General features: G+C 47.2%; 1 protein-coding gene across 1 annotated transcript; it reads right to left on the bottom strand.

Moving 5' to 3' along the window:
- Positions 1 to 1,039: 1,039 nt before the first annotated feature.
- Positions 1,040 to 21,325, bottom strand: DUSP3 (dual specificity phosphatase 3). Its single transcript, XM_079950150.1, has 3 exons — positions 21,191 to 21,325; positions 10,597 to 10,823; positions 1,040 to 6,813 (listed from the first exon to the last, which is right to left on the bottom strand). The coding sequence occupies exons 1-3, from the start codon at positions 21,310 to 21,312 to the stop codon at positions 6,605 to 6,607; spliced, it is 558 nt and encodes a 185-aa protein (XP_079806276.1). The 5' UTR covers positions 21,313 to 21,325; the 3' UTR covers positions 1,040 to 6,604.
- Between the last annotated feature and the right edge of the window lie 14 nt (positions 21,326 to 21,339).

The raw sequence follows: 21,339 nt of genomic DNA, 5'->3' as shown, positions 1-21,339 counted from the left end.
GTTGTAGTCCAACAACATCTGGGGATCCACAGGTTGAGAACCGCTGCTCTAGACAATGCTAATCGTCGTCTACCGGGCGCCTGGACGGTGCCCATAGCATTTGCTGTGGCCTCATGGACCAAAAATCCCTGGACATTTGAGAAATAAGGAGTGTTTGGAACCGGCCTCAGAGGCTAAAGTTATTATTGCACCCTTCCTGGAGTCAGCGGATGAAGAGAAACCGTCCCAGTGTCCTGATTTACCAGGGACAGTCCCAGAATTACAGGTGTCCCTGTTTCCGATTTGATCCCAGATTTGTCCCGCTTGCCCTTTCTGAAGGATGTCCTTATTTACGGCTGAGAAATATGTGGTGGGATTGTCCGTTAGTTCATGAATTTTGGAAACAGATTGGTATAGAAATATCGGAAATTGTGGGTAGGAAGGTGGAAATATCTAAATTAATGGTTCTTATTAGCCTGAGTAGCACCGAGTTAAAAACAAAAGAGGAATGTAAATGGGTAAAATTGATGGTAACTGCAGCCAGACAGGTTATAGCGAGTAATTGGAAAAATGCAGAAGAGCTAGGGGTGAACCAATGGAGGAAAAAACTGAATAATATTATAATTTTAGAATATCTAACTGTGAAGATACACAGAATGAAAGGGTTTAAAGTCAGTGAGAAAGAGGAGGATTGGTCCGAGAAGATATTGAATTATTTGGGTAGATTTGAACAATTTGGGACAATTAAAATGTTAAAAGTTAAATAAACCTTGTGGAGCGAGGAGTGTTAATGTATATGGAATTGTACATATGGTCAATCTGAATATGTTATTATTGATTATGTATACTCAATGTATCAGCGGCCTGGGAGGGTTTCACTGTTGGGTTTTGGTTGTTGGTAAAAAAAATAATATATATATAAAAAATTACGGCTGAGAAATGTTGGAGGGGGTGCAATAGGGTGTCCCTCTTTTCATCCCCCTTTTTGGGGGTAGAGGGGGTCCCGGGCAAACCCCACATTCCCCCTACACACCCACAAAAGACACACATCAGAGGAGTGTAATGCCACACAAATACTTTATTGGACACTGGTGGGTCATCTCTCCTCCCACAAGAGAAAACAATCGCACCAAACTTATAAAAGATGGCAACACACATCCTTCTGGCAACTTATTTCCCCCTCCATCACCCAAGGTGGGCACTGCCCAATGACCGCTCAGCCCCTTCCACTTTTTCTCACTGTGGTAGCCGCTTCCCCAAATACATTAATTCTGAGCCGCTCATTCCTGGCGAACGCTACACCCTCCAACATCCAGGCACTTGGAGCTTCGGCAGACAGGAGTCAACACAGTCTGCAGGGAAGCCATTGCCAAACCCCAACATGCAGCCTACTGACAGAACCGGGCTTGCTCAGAGCATGTCCCGTGGATTTTAGGGACTTGCTTGCGCATAAAAGGGCCTCAGCTTCAGAACCCGATCCTGATGTACGTTTGCTCAGATTTCACTTGGTTCAGGCAACCGGGCTGACTCCTGAATAAAAATGCATACCGTATTTTTCGCTCTATAAGATGCACCAGACCACAAGATGCACCTAGTTTTTGGAGGAGGAAAACAAGAAAAAAAATATTCTGAATCTCAGAAACCAGTACAGCAAGAGGGATCGCTACGCAGTGAAAACAGCAATCCCTCTTGCTGTTCTGGCTTCTGTGATAGCTGCGCAGCCTGCATTCGCTCCATAAGACGCACACACATTTCCCCTTACTTTTTAGGAGGGAAAAAGTGAGTCTTATAGAGCAAAAAATACGGTATATACTGTAGAATGGCAGCCCTCCTTCCTAACTCGGCATAGGCAAGTTTGAAAGCGATCCAGAGACAGCACTCCACCCTGACAAGCGCTTGAAACTACCTTGCACCAAAATGAAGATCCACCTTGCCCAGGGCTGTCTGTTCTGACTGGAAGCAGCTCTCCGCAGACGGAGACTTTTAAGTGGAGATGCTGGGGGGGGGGGGGGTGTCGAACCTGAGACTTTCTGCATGAGAAGCATGTGCTCTGTCACCAACCCAAGGCTCCTCTTCCTCCTCCCAGGTTGAAAAAGGAAAGACTTGACTCCTCGCTAAAAAGGCTGGCAAGAAACAAGGCAGTGAGAGTTGGCAGTGGGGCGTTTTTTGTCTTTGTTTAAGTGTGCAGGGCTCCAGACTACGGGGAAGATGCGCTTTCGAACCCAGTGGCTCCGACTTCAAACAAATCCCATGGGCCCCAAGGTCAGGTGTTCAGAAAAGCACTCTGCACGTGCTTCCGAGGGCCTTCCCACATTCCAGGCCTCCGGGTAAAATCTTGAAGGCAAGGGTGTCACAACAGGATTTTCTGGAGGGGGGAGCAGTGCACTGTCTATAGATGGGGCCGCCTGCCCCACTTGCAGCGGAAATAAATAAATAAATAAAGCAAGGCCACACGTTCTCATAAAAGTTGCACGGAATCAAACCTGAGTTCAAAAGAGAGCGTGAACGTCTCTCTTTGCCCACAAACTATTGCTTTTGAGCGGGTGCGCCGCTACAGCCCAGTTGCAGCTACAAGGGCAAAACAAAAAACAACAAAAAACCTGGGTTACTCAGGTATCTATCCAGAGTGATGAATCGCTTCTCTACCAAGGAGGGTAAAAAGTTTCTTCGCCACTAAGTCTGAGCCCAGAGAGAAAATCTAAAGAAACACACATACCAAGTGAAAGCCCAAAACCAACTTAAAAATGAACCAGAGAGTCTCTTCTCCATTGACTTCCTGTGCTAGCTTGAAGCTGGCTTTGGCCACCCTTTAGTCTTGTGCAACTTGAAAACTTACCCCTAGCACTCATAACAGCTAGGACTTCACTTGCTGGCCATAAACACACTCCAAAAGGTACTGTTTTGGAATTGGCTGTTTTTAGAACATTCCTCCCGAGACCCAGACAACCAGGTTTATTTCCTACTTCAGCCTAAAGCTGCACTGGGCCCTAAGGCAGCCTTTCTCAAGCTTGGGCCCCCAGATGCTGTTGGACTACAACTCCCATCATCGCTAGCTAACAGGACGAGTGGTCAGGGATGATGGGAGTTGTAGTCCAACAACATCTGGGGACTCAAGCTCAAGAAAGGCTGCCATAAGGGGAAGAACAGGTACTACAAATATTTATGAGTGCAAAGGATGCTCTGGGGAAGCCACACAGGAGAAAAGGGAGTTTTGTTAGATTGAGCTTCTTGGAAGAAATAAGGAATAGCAAAGCAAGCACTCCCATCTTTTTTTAACCGTTACAATATCCCTGCAAGGTAGGCCAGACTGAGCAACAGCAACTTTGCTTCAGTGGGGGGTGGTGAACAACGGTTTGCACCTGGGTCTCCCCGGTCCAAATTTCCAGGGCTCTGAACTTCGGGGGGTAAACACGAAGCCACATTGGCTCGACAGAAGCTAAGGGATGCCTTCAAAATGAAGCAATCCCTGCAGTTCAAATCACCCCCGGCCAGCATGGTCAGTGGTCAGGGATGATGGGAATTATAGTACAATAACAGGACTCCCAGCCTCAGTCGTGTAGCTGATAGCAGCTTGGTAACCCACACAAGGCAAAGAGTGGCGAGATCAAGGATTTGAAGTCATGCTTCCCATTCCCAAACAGACTTGCTGTCCTGTTCGCTGATCTAACCTACTGACCCCTGGAAAGACCTAGGTCTGGACCTCCTACAATGCTAGGCCCTAAAGCGAGATCTCTTTTTCTTAGCCTCTGCCGCCCCTTGCCCTGCTTCCTGCTCTTTAAGGTGGTCTTCAGATGACAACAGGGGAGTCCGGCTATGGTCATTTCATTGCAAAGCTATCTGAGTCTCATTCCCCCCCCCAAAAAAAAACCCAAATATGCAGCAGCTATCCTTCAAAAAATCCGCACCTCTGTGGATTTCTGCAGTGCCGTTCTCCAGCTGAAAAATGCATGCAGGAATATATGCACTGCAGGTTAAAATAACACCCAAACAAATGTATATTATATTAGTGTTGGGGTGGGGTGGGGAAATGCACACCAAAATACTGGTGAATTTTGGCAAGGGCTTTCGGTGTGATGAATTGAGGATTGGGAAAATGAGAAATGCACAAATTCACCCACCCTCGCTACAGCAAGAGGTCAAAGACCTCTCTCTACCCTGTTCCGAGACCCGAACAGAAGAGAAATGAACTGGGGAAAGCGATCCCAATAGAGCTGGTTAGGAACAGTGGAAGCCGTCTTAAACATGGTCAAAGCTCTGGCCCACCCAGCTCAGTACTGGCTACACGAGCTGGTAGCAGCTCTTTCTAAAGGGGAGGTCCTTTTCAGCTCTACCTGGGGACGCCAGGGACTGATCCTGGAGCCTTTTTAGACACAGGTCACATGCTCTGCTGTTGAAGGGGCTCCAACCCCGTTCCCAACACCCCAAACACAGTTGCGGTCTGCCTTTCTGCATCCTACACAATGTCTCCAACCTAGTGGTGATCTGGGGTATTGCAGTTGTAGGATACCTGCAAAAGGAAACACCCTCTGTTTCTAAGGCAGAGAAGAAGAAAAAGAGCTCAGAAAAACCCATCCAGCGAAATATCAGCTCAGCTCTACCACATGGAGCAAACACCATGTATTTCCCGTGTAGAAGAAGACTCCTGTTTTTCCGAAGCCAACATTAAGAAATCAATATTTTTGGGGTTGCCAAAGCTCTTGAGCTTTTGGGGTGCAATCACCCTCCAAGTTGTTGTTCGCCACACTGAAAACCATGCATAAGGCAGCCTGCTCCCCATTTTTTACTCAAAAAAATTAAGGAAAGAAAACATTGTCTTCTACACAGGGAAATACGGTGTGTAGCGAGAAACAAGGACAATCCCTACACTCAAAACGAGGTTGTGCGTACTTGAGGCCAAGAAAGAGGGAGAGAGAGCACATCTTTACAGATCAGCTTATTTGACCTCATTCGTTTCACTTCCACAATGGAGGATTTCAAAATTGCCATCACTGGAGGAGGCCAGGCAAAAAAATAAAATAAAATAAAAAATCTGATTGCCAATATCACCAATTGCAGGAGTGACCCATTGGATGTTGTCGGAACTACAATTCCCATCATCCCTTCTCATTGGCCCTGCTGGATCACATGATTCCCCATCACTACCTTATTGGACCAGCAGACAACATCCTTTGAGTATAGCTAAGCACTGACACACATACCCTTTCACGCCAAACACATTTAGGCAGAGGCAACAACCTCGTGACTTTGTCCTACGACTCCCCGAGACGTCAGAGGCTGCATGCAGCTGGTGCGCCACCCGACACATTCCTGGGCACAGGATCCCAAACCGCTACCGCATTGGCCTTCAAATAATAATCATAGTAAATCTGCTTTGGACACACAAAAAACGTGAGTACAGCTATTATCAACGATCTATATACAAAAGGCTACTTGCCTCGATAGCGTGTTCTCAAATGGCTTTTCTTCATTGCTTGTGTGAATATTTTATATATATTATATCAGTGTATTATGTATATATATATATATATATATTATATATCCAGATACTCCTATGAAACACAGCGAATATACAAAAAGATTACATGGTTAGCAGAGAGTGTGTTTCTATCTATTTACAGTAATGCGACCTCCCCATCTCGTAATGCTCCGAGAGGTCAGACCAAGCGTGAGTGGGGGAGATATGGGGCAGACGGTGCTTCTCTAAAAGAAAAAGGTGGGGAAAGTGTGTGTGTGTGTGTGTGTGTGGAGGCAACCGGCTCTGCGCTCCTGCCTGCTTCCCATCTGCTCCGGGTTTGCTCCCATTAGGAGCCTATTTCTCTGCTTGCTGCAGCCTCATTTGGATGAGAGAGAAAAACAGAACCCAAGAGTGATGGTGCACAGAATCACAGCTAAGCGGCGGAACATGGGTAGAAGCCGAGTGGGGGTCAGATGACAAGCAGGGCTCAACCAGGTGGGACTCCGGGCTCCGAAAAACCTCGCAAGGTCCAAGCGTTCGAGCCAGGAGCCCAACACCTAACCAGCTTGCTTGCCCAAGGTCGGCAGCCCAGGTGGACCCTGCACAGAGACCATATGGACTAGGAACCTGACTCTGTTAAGTTACCACCCTTTGGCACATGCTGTTAGCAAAGGATGAAAGTGGTAGGTTTGGGCCAGGGGGTGGGATAGCCCTTGGCCCCATGACATGTAAATGAAAAGGGCCCTCCAGATTTAACCCCCAGAGGAGGAGGGAGGGTGGGCACGGGGTCTGCAAGGTGGCACAGCACAAGAGAGGGCGGCAAGCGAGGACCATCTGCGCCGGCAGTGATCTAGCAACGTGAACACTCGACTTTATCAAAGGCCTTCACAGCTGTGGTGCAAAAAGGGACTCCAAACAAAATCACGCACACAAAAATCACACATGTTATATTGGGCGGATTCCAAACTAAAAAAAAAAAGACACAAGAGACAAGCTGGCGCCTGGGCGCTGGGCGTTTCAATATTGCAGCAGCGCCCTCTGGTGCCACCCAGGGCAGCAGGAGAAACCAGAAGGGGACCCCTGCCTCCCTCGCGCGGCCTGGCAGTTGGAGCTGGCAACCGAAAGCAACGAATGGGAGTTCCGGCAAGAGAGGGCAAGCGGCGGCGGCCGTTACGGCTTCTTCAGCTTGCCTTCCTTCACCAATCGGTCGTTGAGCTGGCACAGCTGCCGGAGGAAGCCATCGTTGGGGCCGATCTCCCGCTTCTGCCGGACGATGCTGACGGCGCTCTTGACATCCATGTTCTGCCGCAGCATGAGGTAAGCGATGACCAGCGTCGGCGAGCGGCTGTAGCCTTCACGGCAGTGGACAAACACCCGGCCTAAGAGGGGAAGAAGAAGAAGAGTTTGGATTTGATATCCCGCTTTATCCCTACCCGAAGGAGTCTCAAAGCGGCTAACGTTCTCCTTTCCCTTCCTCCCCCAAAACAAACACTCTGTGAGGTGAGTGGGGCTGAGAGACTTCAGAGAAGTGTGACTGGCCCAAGGTCACCCAGCAGCTGCATGTGGAGGAGCGGAGACGCGAACCCAGTTCACCAGATTACAAATCTACAGTGGTACCTCGGGTTAAGTACTTAATTGGTTCCGGAGGTCCGTTCTTAACCTGAAACTGTTCTTAACCTGAAGCACCACTTTAGCTAATGGGGCCTCCTACTGCTGCCGCGCTGCCAGAGCATAATTTCTGTTCTTATCCTGAAGCAAAGTTCTTAACCTGAAGCACTATTTCTGGGTTAGCGGAGTGTGTAACCTGAAGCGTATGTAACCTGAAGCGTAGGTAACCTGAGGTACCACTGTATCGCTCTTAACCACTACATCACACTGGTGGGGAAGAAGAAAAGAGAAAAGCTGGTGTAGTCAGGATATGTGACAACTGGGGGCTCATGGAAGCTATATGCAAGTGTGTGTGTGTGTCTGTGTGTGTGTCTGTGTGTGTGTGTGTGAGAGAGAGAGAGAGAGAGAGAGAGAGAGAGAGAGAGAGAGAGAATGTGTAAAATGGAGTCCTGATGCCAAGGGGGAACACACAGAATCACAGAATTGTAGAGTTGAAAGGGGCCACGAGAATCATCTAGTCCCACCTGCTGCGATACAGGAATCTTTTGGCCCAATGTGGGGCTCGAACCCACAACCCTGAGATTAACAAGCTGCAAAAGAAAATGGGGTGAGGAGAGACAGAAGAGAGATTCTGAAGGGAGAAGGTGACAATCTGCCACACACCATTTTGATAGGGTATCAGAGGAAGCTGTCTTACACCGAGTCCTACCATTGGTCCGTCGAGTGCAGTGCTGTCTATCTACATTGGCTGTTGTGGACAGGTTGGACACAGAGGAAAGGTGGGCACAACCAACTGAGGAACCCACAAGGGAAGAAGGCTCAGAGCCCAGGGTGTGGTGGTGGGATGACCATGAGTGATCAGAGGGAGCAGGCTGGGAGGAGGAGGTGTCAGTAGCTGGAGAGGGAACAAGGCTTAGTGAGAAGGGCGAGTCTGTGGCAGAGAGAAGTCCAGAAGCAGAAGGAGAGTTGGATGAGGGAGGCCAAGAGGCAGAGATGAGTCAGGCTGATGGGGAGTCATGGGGGTCTCAACCCCTCACTTTTCATTAATTCAGAAAGGATTTAGGCTGTCTTAAACAGGGACATTCATAAATGATGTGTAACCTCCAGGACAGGAATAAAGGTAAAGGGACCCCTGACCATTAGGTCCAGTCGTGACCGACTCTGGGGTTGCGGCGCTCATCTCGCTTTATTGGCCAAGGGAGCCGGCCTACAGCTTCCGGGTCACGTGGCCAGCATGACTAAGCCGCTTCTGGCGAACCAGAGCAGCACACAGAAACGCCATTTACCTTCCCACCGGAGCGGTACCTATTTATCTACTTGCACTTTGATGTGCTTTCGAACTGCTATGTGGGCAGGAGCAGGGACCGAGCAACGGGAGCTCACCCTGTCGCGGGGATTCGAACTGCCAACCTTCTGATCGGCAAGTCCTTGGCTCTGTGGTTTAACCCACAGCGCCACCCGCGTCCCTTTCAGGACAGGAATACAGGGTAAAACCTGATGATGAACTGAGATTAGGATAGGTTTTCCTCATTACAAGGAGGTGTTAGGACTGTTTGGCTTTGGGGAAAGAAAGAAAAAAAAGCAGCAGCGCTTGGCCAGGTTCGTGAATTTACATATTAACTTTTCTATTTATACTTTTTCTTTTCTTTTTTGCAAGCTGCTCTGGGTTCTCGCTGCGGATAGCAACACTTAAATAGCAAGAACAAATGACAAGAATTCCAACACTCCAGGGAAGTCTCACTCGCCCACAGGGCCCAGCTGGCTTTCTTTGTTCAGGAAACAAAATCTCCTTCGAGGTGAGGGAAAGGGACAAACTGTCCAGGCTGTCACTATTTTCGGGTGGGATCCAGTTACGAAATTGCCCGAAGAGGAGGGCCTGAGAAGTTTTGCCTTCGGGGGAATGAGAGCAAAGCCACATGTGGGCCGCATAGGAACACGTTAAGCCACAAAAAGGGGGTTGGACTAGATGACCGTCGGGTTCCCTTCCAACTCTACAATTATGAGATTCTATGAGTCTTGTGTCCCCTTGAAGACTATGATGGCATAAATCTTTCCTGGAAACTAGCTCACAAAAGCTTATGCCACAAGCCAGCCAGCGCCCCCCCCCCCAAAAAAAAATCCTGGTTCCCTCCAGATTCTCACATTGTTTCAGAAGGCAAAAAGGTTGTTAGATTTGCTTTAAAATGCAGACACAATCAAATTTCTAACCCAAACCTAACGGAGAAAGGAATGCCGAAGGTTAGCAGATGCCAATGCCAGTTTGGAAGAACTGTGTATGTAGAAGGGGTACCCATTGAGCTGCCCGGGGACTTGAAAACAGCTGCGCCGCGGATTCAAAATATGAATGAATCAGCAACAGCAGATTTAAACAGGCTGTCAAACCACAAGCAGCTGAAAGCCAAGGCCCGACTCTTCACTTCGTAAGAACCTAAGAGGGCCTTCTTGGTGGTGGCGCCCGCCATGTGGAACGCCCTCCCATCAGATGTCAAAGAAATAAACAACTATCTGACTTTTAGAAGACATCTGAAGGCAACCCTGTTTAGGGAAGATTTTAATGTTTGATGTTTTAAATATTCTGTTGGGAGCTGGCCAGAGTGGCTGGGGAAACCCAGCCAGATGGGCAGGATATAAATAATAAATTATTAATTGATGATGATGATGATGATTATCAAGCAGCCAATGGCCCACTAAGTCCAGCGTACTGGTATAAGCCAGATACTTATATGGGAAACCTTGAAGCAGGATTTGAGCAGAAGGGTTGTCTCCCCTCCTGTGGTTTCCAGCGAATGTCATTCAGAAGAAGCATTGCTGCTCCCGCCTGCACAACCCAGCTCAAATATAAAAAAGCACAGAATCCACCATCAATCTGAAAGCGATCCTCAGCCAGCAGACAAAAGCTGTACTCTCGGCAAGAATAATGGGGTATACTTTACATGTTTCTCCTGCTAATCCTCCCACGCTACTGCTGATTCCCTTCAATTCATGTCCCTTAAATTCCGCACAAAAACACACATACCGTATTTTGTGCTCTATAAGACTCACTTTTTCCCTCCTAAAAAGTAAGGGGAAATGTGTGTGCGTCTTATGGAGCGAATGGAGGCTGCACAGCTATCCCAGAAGCCAGAACTGTAAGAGGGATCGCTGTGCAGCAATCCCTCTTGCTGTTCTGGCTTCTGAGATTCAGAATATTTTTTTTCTTGTTTTCCTCCTCCAAAAACTAGCTGCGTCTTATGGTCTGGTGCGCCTTATAGAGCGAAAAATACGGTACATCCTAGAGATGAGAATGATCACAAAAATCCAGATTGACAAGGCATTAAGAGGCCACTGATCCAGACCGCCATTCCCAAACTAGTGTCCTCTTGTTTGCGCTCAAGGCTACCATGCAACGCAAAGAGCAACCAAATGCATCTGCAAGCAGGGGACAAGGAAATAGCAAGGGAGGGCCATGGCGTAGCTTGGCCCGGAGAACGCAGCAGAATGCAGTTCAGCAGGACAAGCAGTCCATTCCCATAGCGGAGGAACAGGTTCTTGCCGCTGCGACAGGTGCCTCTCACCATCTTTCTGTGCCAACGCCTTCTCGATGAAATCGGCGGCTTCCTCAAAGTAGCGGCTGAGGTTGAACTCCTGGGTGTCGTTGGCCTTGATGCCGTGATAAGTGATGCCTGTGCCTTCGTAGAACTCAGCATTGGTGTTCACGTGCATGAAAGACTTGCCTTCCGCTGCGTTCAGGATGTGGGTGATGCCCAGGCGTTGAAGACGCATAACATTCTTGGCTATGAACCTGTAACGGGAAGATTGAGTCATGTCATATATGTGTGTATGTGTGTGTGTAATTTTTATTACATTTTCTGTTTTACATTTTAGAACATTCACTTAAAGAACATGAAAATATCAATGACTTCCCTTCCTCTCTTTCCACGGTTCATTTTGCACAACATAAATACCTGCATATTTTATATAAGCTAACCATTCAGTATTCCATTATTACACCCATCAAAACTTATTTACACTGTTGAATTTGTCTTAATGCTGCCAGTGTTTTCAAACAAACGAAACTGTCCTCCATATATTCAAATAAACATTCCCCAATCTTCTGTAAACGTACGCTCTTCTTCTCTTATCTATATATGTTAGGTCCGCAAGCTGCACATGTTCCATCAGTTTAAGTTGCCAATATTCTTTAGTCGGGACTTCGCTCGTTTTTCATTTTTGGGCTAACGAAACATGAGCCACAGTAGTGGCATACATAAATAACTTTTTCCGACACCTGGGAATTTCCATCTGAGTTATCCCCAACAAAAAGGACTCTGGGGGTTTTGGGGGTTTGTTTGTTTTTTTAAAAAGTATTTTTGTAAAATATGCAAGGATTTATGATATGTAAAGGGATATGGGTGGCGCTGTGCGTTAAACCACAGAGCCTAGGACTTGCCAATCAGAAGGTTGGTGGTTTGAATCCCCGCCACGGGGTGAGCTCCCGTTGTTTGGTCCCTGCTCCTGCCAGTCTAGCAGTTCAAAAGCACGCCAAAAAGCACAAGCAAATAAATAGGTACCGCTGCAGCGGAAAGGTAAAGGGCATTTCCGTGCGCTGCTCTGGTTCGCCAGAAGCGGCTTAGTCATGCTGGCCACATGACCCGGAAGCTGTACGCCGGCTCCCTCGGCCAGTAAAGCGAGATGAGCACCGCAACCCCAGAGTCGTCCACGACTGGACCTAATGGTCAGAGGTCCCTTTACCTTTACCAACCATTTGAACTGAGCCATTGACCTGTCTAAAAGGTCTTGATCCACAAACCCCATAGAGGACAACACACACTTTTTGTGTGCTCTGGAGAAGGGCGGTCAGGCGTGGGGGGGGGGGGAGAGAGGAGACCTTTCTTGCAGCCCCCAGAGAGGGCCATAAACTCCTGTCTGCTCTAAATCTGGAGCTCATCCTAGCAAGTCTTGTAACATTACTCCAGCCGCCGGATCAACATTACCCTCTGCAGAATATTACTCTAGCAAAGAGAGAGACTGCTTGTCACCAATGAGAGAAATGTCAGAAACCTCTTGGTATAAAAAGACTGGCTTAAGGGACAGAAGATTTGCCACAAAGTAGAAAATTCAGATCTGTGGCCGAGGAGAATAGGTTCCTCAACCAATACATTGTGAACACACACAAAAAGCCAAGGTAGCCCATGAATTATAGAAATCTATTACACAAACAAAACTTTGAAACGATTTAAAAAAAAAAAAATTGATCAGAGCCCAGTGGCCAATAGATTCATCTTCATATGCAAAGGCCCTGAACAAACTGGATATAAAAATCAATTAAAATAAAATAACATGTGCAGTTGCATGAAACAAATATTTCCCCAAAGCCAATTATCTGCAGCCAGATGAGTTTCGACTAATCCATCTTCTTTAGTGGCAGATAAAGATTGCCAAACACCAGCAAGGGCAGGAACCCAGAAGGAAGGTATAATCATATTTAGGCTAGGCCACGATTGCAATGGCAAAATTCCAAAGCAAAAGATGTAGACCAGAGGTCAGCAAACTTTTTCAGCAGGGGGCCGGTCCACTGTCCCTCAGACCTTGTGGGGGGCTGGACCATATTTGGCAGTGGGTGAATGAATGAATTCCTATGACCCACAAATAACCGAGATGCATTTTAAAATAAAACTGCACATTCTCCTCATGTAAAAACATGCTGATTACCGGACCGTCTGCTGGACGGATTTAGAAGGCGATTGGGCCGGATTCGGCCCCCGGGCCTTAGTTTGCCTACCCATGATATAGACCTTGTAGTCTTCAAAAAGAAGCACTGGTCAACCTCCGCTCCCCGAAAGCTTGCTTTCACATAGAATCATAGACTTCGTAGAGTTGGAAGGGACCATAAGGGTCATGTAGTCCATCCCACTGAAATGCAGGGATCTTTCGCCCAACGTGGGGTTCAAACCCACAACCCTGAGTTTAAGAGCCTCATGCTCTACTGACTGTGCTATCTCCCAGGTTTAAAACACCATTGTGTGGTTTACAGCAGCCCTGAGATGTAGTGTGGTATTAAACCTCTACTGCAGGACTCAGCTACGTTAGTATTTTTTAATGCATTATAACACTGTGACATTAGACAGGACTGTAGAGTTTGATCCTTCGGCAACATGAATTCCTGTTATGAGCTTTACATTGTGTTTCCCTGAAATGTTGTGGGGGTTTTTTTATGTGTCTAGATCCAGCCACAGGCTCAGCCGAAGCTGAGAGAATGCAGTAACGCTGCAATGTTGTCCCTTGAGCTTATCTCTCAACATTGTAGGTTGGGCTGAGAGTCTACAGTGGTACCTCGGGTTAAGAACTTAATTCGTTCCAGAGGTCTGTTCTTAACCTGAAACTGTTCTTAACCTAAAGCACCAATTTAGCTAATGGGGCCTCCCGCTGCTACCGCCGCGCCACGCGATTTCTGTTCTCATCCTGAATGAAAGTTCTTCACCTGAGGTACTATTTCTGGGTTAGCGGAGTCTGTAACCTGAAGTGTCTGTAACCTGAAGCATATGTAACCCGAGGTACCACTGTAACAATGGTAATTTCTTACTTATTTATAGCATTTTTGTTTCCTTTTTGTAGATTCAACCACTGTTTGTATCATTATTATTTTAACGTAAGGACAGATGAGGCTCATCAACCTGGGAAGGTAGCCCATCTAGGAGGAGGAAAACTCTGATCCTAAACCTCTGCTGCCTTGTGGGATGTTTTCGGGAACAGAAAAGGCTAAGGTGTAAACCCTACACAAATCTGGAGGAGGAGGAGGAGGAGGAGGAGAAGGAGAAGAAGAAGAAGAAGAAGAAGAAGAAGAAGAAGAAGAAGAGGAGGAGGAGGAGGAGGAGGAGGAGGAGGAGGAGGAGGAGGAGGAGGAGGAGGAAGAGGAGGAGGAGGAGGAGGAGGAATAGTAGTAGTAGTTTGGATTTGATATCCCGCCTTATCACTACCCTAAGGAGTCTCAAAGCGGCAAACATTCTCCTTTCCCTTCCTGCCCCACAACAAACACTCTGTGAGGTGAATGGGGCTGAGAGATTTCAGAGAAGTGTGACTGGCCCAAGGTCACCCAGCAGCTGCATGTGGAGGAGCGGAGACGCGAACCCAGTTACCCAGATTACGAGACTACCGCTCTTAACCACTACACCACGCTGGCTCTTTAGAGTCTTTAAGATGGTTAGATGGCGCCTTGCACGCCTCATTCCAGCAGCTCCTGAAGCCAAACATACTGCTCTGCTTTCCTTTGGACCACATCAGCGAGGCCGATAGAGGGGGTCTTATCATCTGGGCAGCCCAGGACCTTCCTACACAATGGCTAGGCTTGCACCCCAGAGGAACACTCCATGGTCTCTCGAGACAGACGGATGCCAACAATTTTAAGGGGGAGTTCCACAACAGAGGTGGGGATCCTGAAGTTTTCGGGAAATGCTCCCCACAACAATCTACAGAGGGGGAAACTGCTGGAGGATGTGGCCCTCTTGACAAACAGGATTTGCAAATGGTCCCGTGAATGAGTTACTACTTTTCAATAGTTCACGACATGCCATGGGGGGGGGGGGGAGGGACGAAGAGGAGGGGTTGTGTTGCTCCAGGATAATGACATCTCAGGTCCATGACATCCTCACCACACCCCATGTAGCAATAGGTGTGCTATCAGCAGCTGGGAAATTGCTGGGAAATTGCAATATCCCTGCAAAAGAGCAGAATTTGGGTACTGCAGAAACAAGGATCAGAATCAGAAGAATTCTTATTTGCTTCAGCCACTAGCCATAGCAATACAGTGGTACCCTCGGGTTAAGTACTTAATTCGTTCCGGAGGTCCGTTCTTAACCTGAAACTGTTCTTAACCTGAAGCACCATTTTAGCTAATGGGGCCTCCCACTGCCGCCACACTGCCAGAGCACGATTTCTGTTCTCATCCTGAAGCAAAGTTCTTAACCTGAAGCACTATTTCTGGGTTAGCGGAGTCTGTAACCTGAAGCGTATGTAACCTGAAGCGTATGTAACCTGAGGTACTACTGTAAAGGAAAAGAAAATGTACTGAAGATAGAGGTAAAAACTTAACTATACGAAATAAATTTGGGAGGTTTACGTCAATAATCAAATAATAATGCACGAACAAATGTGTGGCAGCAGTGCATCTACTGCACAAAAACAAAAGGGCCTGAGAAGACCCTTTGGGTTTTTCCTTAGGACCATACGTAGGAGCAAAAGTGTTGAGGCATCCTCAATTACACCTTTATCTAACCTTCAGATTTTAATTAACACTCCTTGCTCCCGTCTTCCCTGGACCGTTTACCTATTTTTCCTTTCCTTTTTCTTTTTGCAGACACTGCAATTCTGCATCCTGGATTTCTAGTTCAGATCAGTCTGACCTTTTACTTCGACTTGTATTAAAATGCACAGAGTTCATTGGTGCCCTGCTTAGTTAGCACTCCTGTATCAATGACCTTGTCAGCATTTGTACCAATCAATGTCTTCTCCAAACATCTTCTTCAATGACTTAAAAAACAACAACAAACATTTCTTCCTGATTTTAAATACATAAAGATAGAGGAAACTGGATCTGCTCTACTGAGAATCGCCAATGTATTTCATCAAATTCTCTCTTTTCTTAACTGAGAGACAGTGGTCCACCACTGTGCTGAAAGACCTGGGTTCAAGTTCCCGCCTCTGCCAAGTACTCACTGTGTGAGCTTAGGAAAATCAACAAGGTCACCTCAGATGTAAATCTAACTCACAGACATCATGCCAAAGAATAGTTAACCATGGTTTGGAGCAATGTTTGACTTGACAAACCATGGTTTTGAACCCTACCAGCAAATCATAATCAGAAACCATTGTCTGGAGTGAGTTTGCAAACCACTGCATGTGTGTTGTTGTTGTTATCATCATTATTTTTATTAATAAAATTTCTATACAGTGGTACCTTGGAAGTCAAACGGAATCCGTTCAGGATGTCCGTTCAACTTCCAAAACGTTCGGAAACCAAGGCACGGCTTCCGACTAGCTGCAGGAAGGTCCTGCAGCCAATTGGAAGCCGCGTCGGATGTTCGGGTTCCAAAGAACGTTCAAAAACCGGAACAATCACTTCCGGTTTTCGATCGTTCGGGAGCCAAAACATACACGTACCAAGGCGTCCGAGTTCCAAGGTATGACTGTACTGCCCTTCATCCAAGGATCACAAAGCAGTTTACAATATAAAAACACAAAAATGCATACCACCATAACAAACAAAACCACCTCCCTCCAGTTTAAAATGCCATAGATTGCTTAATTAGCCAAAGGCCTGGAACATGTTTTGCATGTTGTCAGACTCAGCAAACCAAAGGGCTGTTGATCTGCCTCGAGGCTGATGCAACAAGAAACTGGAATACTGATCAAGATGATCACGGAAAACAGGCAAGTAGTCTAAAAATGGTTTGCTTGTACATTTCCATGCACAAACTAGGGTTTGGGTTATTAACTACAGTTAGCGGTATGCAAACCACGGTTGGGCATGGTGTCGGGTTATTGTTGGAAAGACACAAAACATTTCAAAGTGCTTTGGAAATTAAAAGAGCAATGTAAAATAGTAAGTGGCAATTATGTCCTGAGGGTACCAGGATTTAAGAACTTAAAAGTATCTGCCTACCCACGGCTTCCAACACTGCACACATAAGACCAGACCTTGTGCAGCCATTATGACCTCTGGGTCTTTGCCGGGGTGGGGAGCCTGTGACCCCAAAATATTGTTTGACTCCAGCTGGACCCCATCTGGAGGGCCTCACACCCTATGTGCTCACAGACAGGGATTAATATCCCCATTCGCATAAAGGTACACAGCACCAGCAGAGGAAGACGTTCCTTCTTTTCCAGCCACAACTGCCAACGCCTCAAGGTAATTACAGGATCTTAAGGGATAATCAATCCCTATTCAAGTAGAAGCTTGGCAAGTAGAAGCCTGAAGGGGGCAAGCTGGTGCCAAGGGCAATTTCCCAAATTGGGCACCTAGTGACGTTAATCATTCCCCCTTGGACACTGCATGGGCTCGCGCTGCCAGAGTTAAGTGGCCGAAAGCCCATTGACATCGATGGGCTTATAAATGCTGACTCTGCAAAGGAGAGGTTCGCTGTCTCACAATAGGGACAGGTCTCCCTTCTGGTCAGTTAGTTATGCTTCCTGCAGCTGGCATAAGTGGCAATGGCCGGAGTGTTAGAAACTCATATATAAGCTTGCAAAAACGGGACTCCACAGCGTCACCTGGTGTCACAGTGTTATAATGCATATATACGATGCATATAAAGTGCTTTTTCTTTGCCGATGTAGCTGACTGACATAAGGATGGAGCTGTATAGAGGCATTCACAGTTTTTCCTGCATTGTGATTTTTGCATAGCGCACACACACACACACACACACACACACACACACACACCATGATTCGCGATATATTGCCAGGTCAAAAATTATGAAACCCATATCGCAATATGGACTTCAAACCGGTTTTGGACAATATATTGATATATCTCCCAGCCCAAAACGTATAAATCCATACGTACAAATCCTGTGTTCATATAAATATTGCCTGACATTTCTGGATGGCAGAACTAGGGCTAGGTTAGAGTTGATCTGTGGCTAAACCTGCGGCCTACGAGCTTCAGCAGCTCAGTCCAAAAGGTCCACTTAATGTTTGGCGGTTTTTTTAGTTGAGATTCCTGCACTGCAGGGAGTTGGGTGACCCTCAGGGTCCCTTCCAATGCCACAAATCTACGATTCGACAATGTTTGCCTCTGGTTGAACTGGAATAGGGCTACACATGGCCTTTTCACAAAGGCGATCCAGGCACCATTCACAGGGCACCCCAGCAAGTACCATAAATGGAGGGCTAAACTGAGGCCTATGCCTGCAGCAGAACGAGGCGGGAAAGCTCTGAGGTGATGGAATGAGCAGGGGGGCAGCCATTTTGAAATGCAACCCCCTGCAATGTAAAAAGTTCCCTGACAGCAGAAGGATGGACGAGCAAAGCAAAGTTCTAGTCAGCCTCTTATCTGCTCTGCTGATTTTCTTCTTGTAACAAGTTTTTGTTTGGTTTAAAATAAAATAAAAATGTAGACAAGCATTCATTTCCCTTTGCGATCTGAAGAAGTACATTCCATCTTGTCACTTCAGGATTTTTCATCCCACTGTATGTATGGATCAGGCCTTAACTCATACCCTCCAACATTTCACCAATGGAAATAGGGACGTCCTATTCAATAATAATAATATTAATAATGACGATGATTTATAGCCTACCCTTCTGACTGAGTTGCCCCAGCCACTCTGGGCGGCTTCCAACCTATATAAAAATGAAATTAAAAAATGAAACATTAAAAAAACTTCCTTATACAAAGGCTGCCTTCTAAAGGTTGTATCTCCTTGGCTCGGGGGGTCGCATAACTCCGTACCCTCTAACATTTATCTGATTGAAATAGGAACGTCCTAAGGAAAATCGGGACATTCCAGGATCAAATCAGAAACTGGAGTAGCTTTTGTAAATCTGGGGCTGTCCCTGGAAAATAGGGACACCTGGAAGGTCTGCTAAACTTATGAGGGAAACCATGAGTCGTTTTCAGACTCCGGATTGAAAATATATAAAACCTGCCTTCTTACTACAGTAAGCCAGCTGTCCTAGAAAATGCCACGATGCTGTTTGGGTATTTACAGGTGACTTTATGGGAAAAGGCCAAAGCTCAGCACATAGAGCGCACAAATGCAGCAGGTTCCAAAGACCATCCCAAATTTTAAAAATCCCAAGAAGGAAGAATGAACAGCAAGCGGCTTCTCTTCCTATAGCCACTGCAGGAGCATCACTGTTTTTGAGCGGGATTCAATCAGATGCCAGCAAATTTGGGCTGTGCAATTATGGCAGATCGAGAGGCCCTTGCACAGCAAACCCACTTTCCCAAAGGATTGGACCTTTTGCAAATAATGAGAGGGGAAACGTACTTGCTTGACGCAACGCCAGCTAACCTTCCCACAAATAAATCAGAGGTCATTTGGAAGTGGCCCCAGTCAGTGAGAGAGAGAAAATACTGAGCTGGGCAGCCTAATTTTATGGCTGTGCCTTGCATATAAGCTCATGCATTTCCAAATACGTAAGAAGGCGACACACCCAAACCTACTTGCTTTCTGGAAATACCAGGCCGCAAGGAAGGAAGATGGAGCTGGAAGAGGGTGAAAAGGGGGCTTATTTTAGGGCAGAAACAAGAAACCAACTCCCATCAGCCCCAGCCATCATTGCCAATGGTTAGGGATGATGTAAATTGAAGTCCAATTACATCTGAGTTGTTGACTTGACTTGAAAGGTTGGGAGGCAGCATAGCTGAGTTGGTTACAGCATGGTGCTGATAACACCAAGGTTGCAGGTTTGATTCCTGTATGGGACAGCTGCGTTTTCCTACATTGCAGGGGGTTGAACTAGATGATCCTCAGGGTCCCTCCCAACTCTACGATTCTGTGATAGTTACATCTTACCAGTCTCTGCAGCCACAGCAGACGCTGTGATTCTCCAGCAGTTTGGTTTTAACTCCCAAAAGGCATATTTCATTGTCTCTCGAAACAGACAGATGCCCTAAAGTTTCCCTTCCAGATCCGTGCACAGAAAGACTGGGGCCAATTCCTACCCTATTAAAAGTGTTTAATGGGACCTGCAAATCTTTACCATCTTCCAAAAGTTAAGAGCAAAGAGCAGGTTGCAAAGCCCTGACGGAAGCCAAGGTACACGCCAGCCAACAAAGCTTTCTCATACAATTTACAGATACGAGGAAGGCAGAAGTCACGGTTTTTGAAACATCACTTGTAGAAACATCCCAGTGCTTAATCCTAAGAAGATGCGGAGGCAGCCGCTAGTGCAACAAACAGAGTTTAACTTCCTGGAACAAGATGTCAAAATGGTTTACCAGCCGCCAAAACTATCACTGAAGTTTGGTTACTTGCACTCAACCTGTTCCAAAGATCTCTCCCTCCCTCTCCTCTCACGAAACGGAAGTATACCTGTTTTTATTTTGCAGATTGTGGACTTGGGTTTTACCCACCAGTTAAAGTACAGTGCTTCCCCCAAAGAATACTGGGAATTATTGTTTCTTAAGGATACTGGGAATTACGGCTCTGTGAGAGAGGAGCTACAGTTACCAGGATTCTTGGAGGGGGTGCTTTAAATGTGTGGTGTGTACACAGCCACAGAATGCATTTCTCTCAACATGACATGACCAAATCTCAGGGTTGAACACATTGGCGCAACCAGGATTCATGTCAGGGGTTCAGGATTTATGTTGGGGGGGGGCAGACGGGCCAGAGCCAAGCTATCTGTGACATGATGGGTCAGTTAGTTCAGTATTTTTATTTATTTACTTGATGGCGGGGGGAGTTGCCCCCTTGCATTGAACAGAAGGTCCCATCTTCGATTCCTGGCATTTCGGGTATCTGAAGGATTGCAGGAGTTGGAAAAGCTGAACCTGAGACCCTGGAGAGCTGCTGCCAGTCAGAGTAGACAATATGGGTGCAGATAAGACCAAGAGCATATCAAATCAGCTTCATATATTTGTACGCAGCAAATTTAGCATCCCAGAGTCTCTCGCCTCTCCTTTGCCCTCCATCGGTTTGGCAGGGGCCTGGGTTCCAATCACCTGCAGGCATTTGGACGAGCGGCAATCACTTGCCTTCAGTCCCCCAAACTTTAACATGGGAGCAGCAGCTGCTCCAACCCAGAGAGCAATGAACACTTAGCTGCCCCACAGCCCTAAGAAGAGGTTCAACTATACGCACGATGACGGCAACAAAACCTGTCAACTGCAATAAATACCACGCGGGGGAGGGGGGTGGAGGTCCCTAGCCCTGTTACTGGAATTAGGGACCTTCCCCTCCCCGCAGTGGGAGAAGGACTCATTTTCTGCCCCCCACCCCTTGCATCCCACCCCCACCAGCAACGGCCTCCCCGTTTTACAGCCCACCCCGCCGTCCTCAACCTGACCCCCCCTCGCCCCAGTTTTCATCTGTCGCTCTTTCGCAGGCCTACAGACATCCTCATGGATTGGGGTAGGGTGTTCTTGCTCCCCCCCCCCCAAACCGAGGAGGGGAGGGCGCTGGCGGGGTGGGGGGGTTGAGGTTTGGGGGAGAAACTCACGCGTTGCCCACGTGGATCCGGGGCGCCACCTCGTTGCTGTGCGCGCTGGGGAGGCTGTAGCAGCCGCTGCCGTTGGCCAGCAGGTCGTTGAGCTCTTCCACCGAAATCTGGAACTCTGACATGGCTCGCTCGCCCCGCCGCTATGGGCA

The sequence above is a fragment of the Podarcis cretensis genome, assembly GCF_951804945.1.
Source record: "Podarcis cretensis genome assembly, chromosome: 13".
In the NCBI taxonomy this organism is placed as follows: Eukaryota; Metazoa; Chordata; class Lepidosauria; order Squamata; family Lacertidae; genus Podarcis; species Podarcis cretensis.
The sequence above is the reverse complement of the archived record's forward strand: the minus strand, read 5'-3'. Positions and strand labels throughout refer to the sequence as shown.

What these genes read in the sequence shown, in the direction of transcription:
- DUSP3 (XM_079950150.1), bottom strand. Translation starts at nt 21,312, where the DNA reads ATGTCAGAGTTCCAGATTTCGGTGGAAGAGCTCAACGACCTGCTGGCC. An exon ending in CGGATCCACGTGGGCAACGC is followed by an intron (nt 10,824 to 21,190) that starts GTGAGTTTCTCC and finishes TTCCCGTTACAG; the next exon opens with GTTCATAGCCAAGAATGTTA. An exon ending in GGCGTTGGCACAGAAAGATG is followed by an intron (nt 6,814 to 10,596) that starts GTGAGAGGCACC and finishes TTCCCCTCTTAG; the next exon opens with GCCGGGTGTTTGTCCACTGC.